Consider the following 11,171-nt stretch of genomic DNA (forward strand, 5'->3'; position numbering starts at 1 on the left):
CGGCACTTTTGAGGTGATGTCGTTCGCTGCGCGGTATACCGGTACTTTTTCTGGCCTCGTAGCAGCTTTCGCCCTCGCCATCGCGCAACCAGACTGACGAAGACTGCATTCCTAGCGCATGATATCGTGCGCCGTCGGATGCATATCTATGAACGAAGCTCAATCTGGAGTGATAACAAGGCTAATTAACAGTCACAACGAAGAGCTTGTGCGGAGACTGGCGGAGTTCTTCCTGCGCGATATAGTTATGTTGCACTATGCTGTTGATCCCTCTGAGCATGGATTTCGATACCCGTTTCGCGGAAGCGTTGCTTCTGAATTACAAGCTCGTTACCCATGGGCTTTTCGACACCGACCTTCCAGATCGAGATACCGGGAAATAGGAGATATCTGGCGTCAACTGGAGAATGGTTCCCACATCGCGCCCGATATGGCCATTTATTGATCAACATTTTTCAGTATCTGTATCCGTACCTGAGCACCAATTCCTTCCGATTTCTGAGCCTCCAATGATGCGGGGTCGCCGCGGGGAAACGACTATCAAAGTGTATCGGCTGTCTCAGTTCGCGTGCTTCAAACGATTCAGTTGCCAGAATCTGCATCCTCAGACCTCAAGAGGTTTTACTTACCACCCTGGCGGCCTGTTGCAACGACCCGATCCGCTTCATCCCGCTACTGTTCACACCTGTCTCGATATTGGTCACTTCTCACTTTCTGCAGTTCGACAATGTACTGGTACATGACTGCCTCCCCTGGCGGTCATTTCTTTACGGCCATAGTCAAGTGTCAAGCGTGTTAGTGGCATGCAGCGGAACTCCAGTCGGCGGTGTGCCAGCTCTGCCCGTCAAGCATCATGGGCCGGTCAAAGATGCAAATCGCACCATAGCTCTCGATTTTGGGAAAACAATGATTCCACATCTATCAACCCCATCTCTGCTGTGGAGACATGGCCGGGAGCGGCCCAGCATCCCAGTGTCTACGGTATGCCGGAATGCATTTATTTTCCCTTTCCAAACCCAACGAGCCCATCATCCCCGTGCCTCTCGTCAAGTGGAGAATAGTCACGTATCCATGTCTACTTAGTGTCACGGCGCATGCGGGCGCATGCGGGCTGGCAAGTCAGACGTGGAGTTCCTGGCGATGAAGATCCATCGATGGATTTGGGAAGCCGAGGCCTAGGCTGCGTACGAATACAACTCCGACGTCGTCCAACCAGCTCCAGCAAACAGGTGGTCGGTCCACCTTACTACTTTTGTATGTAAGTTCAACTTGATCAGAGGAAAAGATCAACAGGCTGCGCGCAAAGTACCAGGGCTCCAGCTTTGCTCTTTTTAGGTTTCACTGTCGACTAGGTATCTGTTGCATTTTGCCGGAGTCCCCATCATAGTTCGAGGCCCTCTTGTTAACCTGGTAAGCCTGGACCGCTCACAACTCGAAGACTAAATCCTCTTCCGCATCTAATCCACAACCACACACTACTTGCTACTATGTGGCATTTCGACTTTAGCTAGTGCCAAACGTTTGGCGATGAGCTGTCAATACTACGTCAGAAAGCACTTTCCTAATCAGCGATTCCGCCGATCGGGTGCATAGACTCACCTCACCGCACGTCACCGGTCCGTACTTTGCCGGGCTACTCTCATCAATGCAGGTCGGAAGGACGCCAAGCTCCTGGTCGAAATTGAATCCTGTTTTATTGCGAGACAATCGATCAGTAAAAAGGGGACCAGAAGGTGGGCATCATCCTCCAAGTTCATGACCTGATGATGGAAAGGAGAATCTCTTACCAAAGAAGAAGGGCATGGAGATCCTGTCCTCTCTGCCGTGCTGCACGACGCGGTGAACAGTCGACTTGAGCCTATCGTTTGTCATTCTCATGAAGAAGTCGCCAATGTTAACAACAAACGTGCCGCGGATCGGCGGCGCCCACATCCACTCCCCCGCACTGTTGAGCACTTGCAGTCCTCGGTGACTGTCTTGCCACAGAAGAGTCAAGATTTGCAAGTCCGTGTGCGCGCCGACGCCGACCTCGTCCGGGTCCTGGATCGGCTCGTCGCCGTGACCGGGATAGTAGTTTATTGCGAAGTCGCCGCCGGGGTAGGTAGTGAGGGAATCGAAATAATCTTCCGGCAGGTCGAGGGCCAGAGCAATGACACGGATAAGACGGCGGGAGAGGGCCAGGCACTCGCGCCAGTGCGCCAACACTGTGGCCTTGAAATTCGGAAGGACGGCAGAGTCGCCATCGTCAGTCCACTCAAAGTCCTCACGAGGTAAATGCGCTCTGACGTTCACGGGAACCTGGTCGAGCCGGTTCTCGTGGAGGGGATCGAACTCGGGTTCATAATGACAGAGGAAGGCTTCTTTCCTATCTGTGGTCTCGCTTGGGTTGGCCTGCCGCTCCCGGAAGCCGGTGTACCCGTAGGCCGAGGTGTTGGAGGTGAGCTTTCGCTTCTCCTTCTCGGGAAGCTTGAAGAACCTAGTGTCGAGTGAGCTCATATGTCTCCGGAAACGTATCCGCATGGTCTACAAAAGGATTCGGATTAAGTGATACGGTAAGTGGGCGAGCCTACTTACTCTATTCCCTTTTGATGCGCCGCTTCGATCACTTGCTCGGGAATGCCGTGATTCTTGATATAAAAGAACCCGCTGTTTTTGGCAGCACTTAAAATCTCCAGGGCAATCGCTTTGCGGTCTTCAAAGTTGCCTGTAAGCCCGCTCAAGTCGACGATGGGCACGTCGTCGAGGGTGCAGTCTTTAGGTGGGCTCGTGGACACCAGCCTGTAAGTCGGCCCATCAAAAGTATTGAGCACGACCTTCTTCTTTCCCGCGGGAACAGTTTCGACTGCGGTTGCTGTGGTCATTTCGGAAAGTCTTTCATCTACAGCCTGGACTTCTAAAGCGCCACGATATTCAGAATGATCAGTATCAAAATGATATTTAGTTGAACAATATCGTGATTTGGTGTATCTGTCTCACCTAATGTCGGCAGTGCGACATGCCAGGGTGGGGTTGATGATCTGCTATATATTAAGCTTCACTACCTGAAGCTGACGTTACACGACACAACATTTCACCGCCGCCGCCATTGAACTCCTCACATGCTGTCGAAGATTATCCTCAGGATAAGGTGCTGAGATAAGGTTATCACCTATCCGGCGATTTCCGGTTATTTCCTTGGTCAATTGCACTGCCCCGCTACATGGGTCTCCACAGGAGCCAATAGATAAAGGGCCACTGTCATCCGGCTATCTCCTGCTCCGTCCGATCACCAACAATCACCTACCAACACTTTTGTCTTCTTTCCCTGCACTCGGAACGAAGCAACTTGCTTGCACCCATATCGCATCCGGCCCATCTCCCGAAAGCTGGAAGGTTGGAAGGTGGGTAATCGATTAGGCGGACCGAGGCAGGATATGCACACCGGCGCCGAAACGCCAAGCGTGCGACGGCGCAGGTTGAGCGACGACAGCCGACGGGATGTAGTGGGGATGGAGGAGTCGAGCCGGAAGAGAAAGAGGCGGATTCTCTCCTGTGACACGTGCCGGAGGCAGAAGTGTCGGTGTGAACTCGACGAGGATTCCGAGGCGTGCGCGAGGTGTCGTTCGTTGAGGTAAGTTGATGATCGGCGCTCCGGGTTGTCGTTGTTGGTTTGACAAGTTGTCGCTCGAGCTATTCGCGTTTGCTCATTGCAACCGTGACGAGGGCTCCCCCTTACAACATGAGAATCCGACCAATTGGAAGAGAAGTTTCAGAGGAGCTGATGAATGTAGAATTACTTGCACATGGAACGACAGCGGCGATACCCATTCAGTTTCTTCGCGCGAACCGCCGGCCAAACTTGATGTGGAGGGAAGGTATGAATCCCATGACGTGAAATTTTCCCCTGGTCCACCGGTTTTATACCATTTGCCTAATACGGCAATACTTACGAACCCAAAGCGCTAACTAACTTTCCATCGGCAGGTTCCGAAGCCTAGAAGCGTCAATAGTAGACCTCAAGGCAACGGTGCAGGCGCTAGCATCGGGCAGCCGGCCAGAAGTGAGACGGGCGTTGGCAACGGGGCGCCAAGAGAGACTCCATCAACCGCAGCAGCAACAGTCACCGGCCGACAAGAGTGTTGTCGACGATCGCGATTCTGAAAAGGCCAGGGAAAACGATGACGTCGAGCCAGGAGACCGACATGTTTACCTGTCCCCAGCAGAAGTTGTCCGAAAAGTTGGAAGCCAACTGAGTGGAGGTTATCGAAGGACTTTCGATGTCCAAGCCGATGTCGTTTCGTCAGGCATTTTGGACGACAAGACGGCTCGTGATTTGGTTGCAGAGTGAGTTCTTTTTGTTCAACGTTGCCTCAAGTACTTTGGACATGAGCTTGGTTCAGAAGGAAAAAGAAACGACTACGCATGTTAGAAGTCGGGTGGGCGAATCATGTTACGCCAACATGTCTGTCACAACTACATCGTCGTATTGTTAACTAGCTAACGTTTTGCTAATCCGCGATACATAGATTCGTCAGTAGGAGGCGGAACACCCTCCTCATCAACAGCGAAGCCGACCTCGCCCCAAAGAACAGGGACCTCCGGCACGCCTCGCCCTTTTTACACGATGTCTGCTGTCTGCACGCGATGCGCTTTTCCGAGCACAGCTCGTCGGTGCTGCACCGCCGTGTGTTTGAGCACGTGCGCCTGCAGATGGGGAAGCTAATGATTGCGAGCCCGTTGCCTTTGGAAGAGTTGACAGGCATCATGATTATGGCTTTATGGGCTTCAGCACCATCGGTACGTTGTGTCATACATGGTCATTGAGACCCATAAACGTGGAAACAGGAAGGAATCAGTGAACAAGATATTTGGGTGCAGATTGACTGATGCAGTACAAAAAACAGGGGCCGGAATACATCGACAGCTGGTTGGTGAGCGGACATTGTGCGCAACAGGCTATGTTGAGCATCAACTTCTCGGAAGTTTTGTCGCGGACAAAATCAAGGACATCGACAGACGAGGACCAGAGGGTCATGCGACTTTGGGCCAACACGTGCTTGGTAAATCTCCAGTGAGTCTCCCCTGCCATGGTTGACGTTTTGATTTATCAAAGGGAATGAATTAGAACAGAAAAAGGAAGATGGACATTGTTGGGACGGGGTCTACAATATTGACTGTAGAACCAACCAACACATTAAGAATATTGCTAATGCCGGTCAATATGCAGTTGGGCCGCGACCACTAGTCGACCAGCAACCGTACCGGCCGCATACCTACTGCAGTGCAAGCTTCTTCTCAACTTTGAAAAGCCGACAATGCTCGACGCCATGGTCTACGCCGAGATCATGCTTTACATGATCCTACAAGACAAGTTTGCGCAGCGATCTTACTTAGGAAGCGACGGCACATGTGAAGAGCTCTTGGCGTGGAAGACGAGGTGGAATTACCTATTTGGTAAGTACCGAACGCAGCTGGTCCCCACGACGCGACGACGTACATTTAAAGATGAGACGCCGACCATGACATGCCCATCAATCGCAATGCTAGCAGGCATCATGGTACATGCTGACGTATCGATTGAACAGATCTTCCGGCCGCATCAACATTGAGGATAAGTTACTCGATTGCGTGGCTCATCCTCGCCCGGCGTTCACTCGAACACGATCAAGCCACCTCGGATCAAGACTCCTTGTCCAGCTCACCTAGACTTGCTCCGGCCGATGCGCGAGCGGATAGGCGACAGAGAAACGCGGATTCGCAGAGCTTTCCCGACATGACGCAGTCGCGCGTGCGAGCCTTTGCGACAGACGTCGTCAGCGCCTTTGTCGACATGCCCGGTTCTCGCGCCGAGGAGCTGCCCGAGTTCCACCGCCTGTGTGTCGCATACGCGATGCTCATCATCTCCAAGTACGAGCAGAGATCGTCGTTACTCGAAGGTGATGGTGTGGGCGTGGGCGAGGGTGACGATGCGGTGTTGGAACTCCTCCGCGCAGCACAGAGGCACAACGGCGTTCGGGGGAACAGCGCACCGTCTGCGATTCAATTCGGCCTAGAGAGGGCATTGAAAAAAGTAGCGGAGAGGACGGAAGCCCGCGCTGGTAGCACAGCCGGAACTATTACCGGGGGCGACGGCCATGGGTTGCCGGAAGTGGGAATGTCATTTGTGAGGAGTGGAAGCCTTCGGGGTCCGTCGGCCGTGGCCGCAGCCGCGACGGCAACACCGACTTGGACGACACATCACCATCAGGACAATGTACCGGGACAACATGGCCATAATCCATCCTCTTTCACAGGAGCGACGCTAGTCCCGGAGTTTGACGAGTCCCTCTCCCTGGAGACAATGGATATCTTCTTCAGCGGCGGCCACCTTGGGCTCGGCGACCACTCATTCTTTTGACGTCGCGACTTCGCGCGTCCATGGAAGTAAGGGCGTTGGACTGAATAAAACTTGCTTGGAAATTGGGAAGTACGTAAAGAAATAAAATCATAAGCGTGTTCGTAGCAAGAATTTCCAAGCCATAACAGTCGCACGCCGCACACCTTTGTCCTTGTCGCCCAACCCTTTGTCTTTTTCCCGGACCGGCTTCGGCTCCGGAAACGACGCGCAACGCCCAGATCTTCCCCAGAATTCGCTCTGTTCCGCGTGTATCGAGCGAATTCCATTGGTAAATCTGACATGTTCTTTTGGAAGAACGTTTGCAATCTGCAAATAATGGCGTCACTCGGCTTTCTCGATGTGAAAATCTTTCAATACTCGGGGCCCTCGTACTTGCGCAAGAGCAAATAGTAACTAAGGATTGTGTTCCGCCGTTTTGTCGCGATTCTTTGTGTCCCAGAGACTCCCAATACCGAAACATTGGAAAAACTGGCGTGACGGTGAATTCTAGTGGGCGCACAGAGAAAACGCAACTCTCGCAAGGCTGGCGTGCTCCGTGAAGCATCCAAGGTGATCCTTCTGCCGGAATACACACTTCCGGAATACTCTCAAGTTCGCCAGACTCCCTATCCGAATACACAGGAAGCCTTCATATACCCCCTCAATCCCATGCCTGTCACCAGCCAGCAGGCGCCCGTCTAGGTCGACGGGTCAGGTCAAACTGGCTGGGTGGTGGAGTGGTTCAAGGTCGACAATCAATTACGCCCACAGCCTACTCGACGACAGGCTCCGAGTTCGAGTTCGATTCCTAGCATGAGCACCAAGAGATGTAGCCTACCGAGGTGAACTCTTTTTTGTCCGTCCAGGGTCGAGCGTATCCAGGCGCACACCGGGGATCACGCCAATGATGTAGCAATCGCCCGACTTCGTTTGGATGCCGCTTCTGGTTGTCGTTGCATTTCCGCTTGCGTCGAAATCAAGACACAGCATCCTGAACCGCAAAACCGTGCCGTACGAGCCTGGAGTCTACTCCAGGATGGTCGACAAATTTCTGCAAGGAGTCCGTGATCTGACTCCTTGGACGCCGACGGCAAATCATTGGTATCGCATCGAGTGTAAGTCGACAGCAGGTTCGGGGCTTGCGACGACAACTGTTACTCTGTTAGTCTTTTGCGCGCCGAGCCTGTGGCTCGCTGTGAGACAATACTGACAGAAATTTAAAATAACACATTGTGTCCTTTCATCAAGGGAAACCGGTTTGCGCCATAGTGGCCAGAATGTCTTGCAAATGCCATTAAAGGCACACGATGTTTCCGGCTGCAAGCAGCCATGGAATTCCCTTATGGCCCTACGGATAGAGGCATTCCAAAGAGCTTTGCGTGCCTCCTGAGTTTCAGAGTCGCGTAATGCGCTTGAGAATATCAATTGCAAACGCCAAGTGCGCCTTTGAAGAAAATCAAAGGTCCTCTACGCCTCGTCAAGTTAAGACAGCGACACACCACAAATGCGGCAGTGCGCTCCCAAAACCACCGTTCTTGGGCCCTCCTGTCTGATTCACTTGTTTATAGGCCGCCTTATAGTAGAAAGTCGGTTTCTAGTCGAGTTTCGTAGTCGACGGGCTCCCGTCGGCCGCTCGGTCGTTCGACGCCATCGTACGATTTTGGCATTTCGCCACCGCGCGATCTACCATAGCTCAACAGCCTGGACCGTCGTCGCCCGCATACCTCCCTACGCATAGAGCAGTAGAGTAGGGTATAGAGGAAAAATATAGTCGTCACCGATTTGTAGTGGCCAATCGACGACAACTATGGCTTTGACACCAAAGTGTATCATCCACCGGTCGAGCATTAGCCGCAGCTTCCATCCACATAGCTTTCGTCGTATATAGTCTCGTGGAGTCGGTTTCGCCCTTGGTCTAGTAACCAAGCGAGGTGACTATCTGGTCAACGATTGAACCTTTGGTATGCCACATCAGTGCTAGTATTTACTTACCGACTACAGCGCAATAAGCAATTCCAAAAATGCATTCGACCTACATCTCATCTACGAGGACGCGAAGGATCCGCTTTGACGGCGCATGTAACACGTTGTCTCTAAACAAAGAGAAAATCGATAATCGAAGTGAATGTAACGAAGACTTGGTAAAGAAAAAGATTATTTGATGCGCGGCACCGGGTTCGAACCAGTGCTGTTTGGTCAGCGAAATTCCGTATGTGGGAGAGATATTGACTTACTTTCTGCCTTTGCCGATGATGGGAGGGCAACGAGTTTACCACTACTCCAACCACGCTTCTGCAGCTTTCAGGCTGTTTGTTGTTAATTTTCTCCTGTTTCTGAAGCACAAGTAGGCCAGGAGTCGCGTATTCGAGAGGGAATGCGCGCGTATTCGATTTGAGAGGCCGGTGAAAATTTGCTGCGTATTGTCCTTTCGTTTGCTGTCCGTTTGGAAGCTGTCCATTTTGGTGAACCAAGTAACACGCCAAGCCGTACCCAGCTGGAAGCTGCAAGAATCCGGGTAATGAGCATTTGATCGCCCACAACTCGATATTGTGCGATTCACGGCATCGTCGCTGGCCTACGGAATCCGCTTCGCTTCGCCTCGAAAGCTACAAACAAGGCGGTCCGAGACCCGCAAGCTGTAGGAAGCCGAGTGCCGATTCCAATTTTGTCGGAATTCCTGGAATTGCTAGTATGGAGTTGTTATAGTCGCATGCATCTGCTACGTGCGTAGTCGTAGTTGCGGTGTGATTCGTGAAGGCGCGACGCATACCAAGGTGCAGTATTAGCCACATAACGGCAACTCCCCCAACGGCTGTCGACTTCGCAGTTTCCGTTTCTAACGCAAGGAAATTCCGGGTGTAGTAGCTTGCTTCAGTCTCTCCTTCCAAATCTCCGGGCTACACTGCAGAGCAGCAAGAAGACTAGAAGTGCACGCGAAGTTCGAGTCTTCGAGGTGCAGTCGAAGAACTAACAAACAAGGGCGATTTCCTAATTTGAAACTTTGCTCTTGCAGTTGACAACTGCCATTCTGAAATCCCGCATTTGTCTACTGGCAAGAGAGACACAAATGACAATTTCTCTTCTGAGATGTTACAACGCGCTGGAGGTCACCAACCACAACCAACTTGGCCCAAAAGCGCGGAAACCTGTGCTTCGGACCACTCGTAATATCTCATGAGAGTATTGTGATTTATCGCCAAACCTGTAGAGACAAGGTTTGGCTAGTTGTCGAGACTTGACTTGGGAGACAAGTTGATCTTTCCTTCCTAGAACCGCGATAAAAGAGAAGAACATAACGAGCTAGGCTCTCAGTTTGCCGCAAAACCGAGAGACCTTTCCGAGGGCCATCAAGAGGACTTTGAGCCATTTTTGAAGGATGGAGGGGGTTTGTAAGTCCGCACTAGAAGCGCCGAAAGAGGAATGAAACAAGACGCATCGACCGACTTGGCAGAAAATTCGAGGACCTTTTCTTGGTCTCTTCAACAGTCACTTGACTACCAGCACGCCCTACAGTCCTACGGACCTACGGACTCAGCCTAGTGTCGAAGTGCATTGAGCCGAAGAAATACGCGACCCGTTCTCCTGAGCCGTGGAGCTGGACGTGCCATCTGGTCGCGACGAAGTGCCCGTGGTTCTAGATCAGAGTCCGAGGCTTTGGTCGTTGGCGTTCACAGTAGCTCGGTTGAGGAGGCTTTCAGATCGGACCTTCATCCCTGCAACGAGTGAAAGCTTGGCTTTCACGAACACAGCCCCTCCACAAGTGCTTTCTTGGTATCCATACTTGTCTAGATCTGGATGCCCTGCACAAATGCACATCTTCGGAGATAAGCTTGTCTTGGTAAGACTGTACTAACAACCACTTTTTTGCGACGGGGGCACGGCCGTGGGTCCAAAAGATGATGGGGAGGAGGACAAAGCAGCAATACGTACTCGGTACACACACGACGACGAGCTCTTTTCGGGGTCTTGGTGACGCGGAAAGGGTAAACTATACATCAAGACCAGCCAGGCAAAAACAGTTGCTTCACATGTTGAGATGAGTTAGTCAAGCTTGGATTAAAATGGAAGCTTTTCTCTGCGCTTTCTCTCTCCTCAATTTGGACGGCGAGTTTGCGTTTGAGTTTCTGCGCAAAGTAGAGTCAGTGCACCCTGATCAGTAATCATACACAAAACTTACGGAAGATTGGACCCCAACTTGGTCAAGACGATGAATCCTTAGTTCGTTCGTCCTTTTGGCGTTTTCCCTTCCTTTTCCTCTTCGGGACCATGTCCACCTGGTCGGACCGGCCAACCAGTCGTGACCCGGCCGTTTCGACGAGAGGATCCTCCGCCCGTTAGGTTGGGTCAAGAGGACAGGGCCCGGAGGGTTTTCTTACTTCCAGAAGTTCCAGGGCATTTGCTATGTTCCCAAGTATTTGCTCCGTAAGAACATCTATCCGTACCCTTCCCTGTCCAATTGTAGGGGGACCTGGCCGAGACTCTTGAACTGCATCCACAGCATCCGACAAGCTCTTTCTTTAAGGTTTAATGAGCCACAAAAATTGGGCAAGCACTGCTGGGTACCCCTGCGTCGTACCCCAGCACCCCAAACCCGCAGCTGCCGAAGACAAGAGCAAAGTGCCGGTCAGGGAAGCTAGAAAAGGTACCTCCTTCATGGGTGACTCCACACCAATGTTCAAGGTCACGCCATAGCTGGGGGATGGAGGTAAGGAGATGAGGAGAGGCGAGAGAGACGGAAACCTAGAACGGTTAGCCTTTTTTTCCTGAACGAGGTCACTTCACCGGGTCCCTCTCTCCAGGTTCTTCTTCCCGACTA

General features: G+C 52.0%; 2 protein-coding genes across 2 annotated transcripts; one reads left to right on the forward strand and one right to left on the reverse strand.

Moving 5' to 3' along the window:
- Positions 1–1,301: 1,301 nt before the first annotated feature.
- HER10_EVM0009825 (2OG-Fe(II)oxygenase) lies at positions 1,302–2,964 on the reverse strand. Its single transcript, XM_035479298.1, has 4 exons — positions 2,575–2,964; positions 1,788–2,476; positions 1,600–1,688; positions 1,302–1,532 (listed from the first exon to the last, which is right to left on the reverse strand). Exons 1-4 carry the CDS (start codon positions 2,859–2,861, stop codon positions 1,476–1,478), a joined length of 1,122 nt encoding a protein of 373 aa, XP_035330912.1. The 5' UTR covers positions 2,862–2,964; the 3' UTR covers positions 1,302–1,475.
- Positions 2,965–3,278: 314 nt separating this feature from the next.
- HER10_EVM0002782 (uncharacterized protein) lies at positions 3,279–6,444 on the forward strand. The gene is made up of 7 exons (XM_035472477.1): positions 3,279–3,610; positions 3,771–3,854; positions 3,964–4,323; positions 4,506–4,776; positions 4,884–5,050; positions 5,207–5,433; positions 5,565–6,444. Exons 1-7 carry the CDS (start codon positions 3,414–3,416, stop codon positions 6,374–6,376), a joined length of 2,118 nt encoding a protein of 705 aa, XP_035330505.1. The 5' UTR covers positions 3,279–3,413; the 3' UTR covers positions 6,377–6,444.
- The last annotated feature ends 4,727 nt before the right edge of the window (positions 6,445–11,171 follow it).

Source organism: Colletotrichum scovillei (genome assembly GCF_011075155.1).
Source record: "Colletotrichum scovillei strain TJNH1 chromosome Unknown Contig00008, whole genome shotgun sequence".
Taxonomy (NCBI): domain Eukaryota; kingdom Fungi; phylum Ascomycota; class Sordariomycetes; order Glomerellales; family Glomerellaceae; genus Colletotrichum; species Colletotrichum scovillei.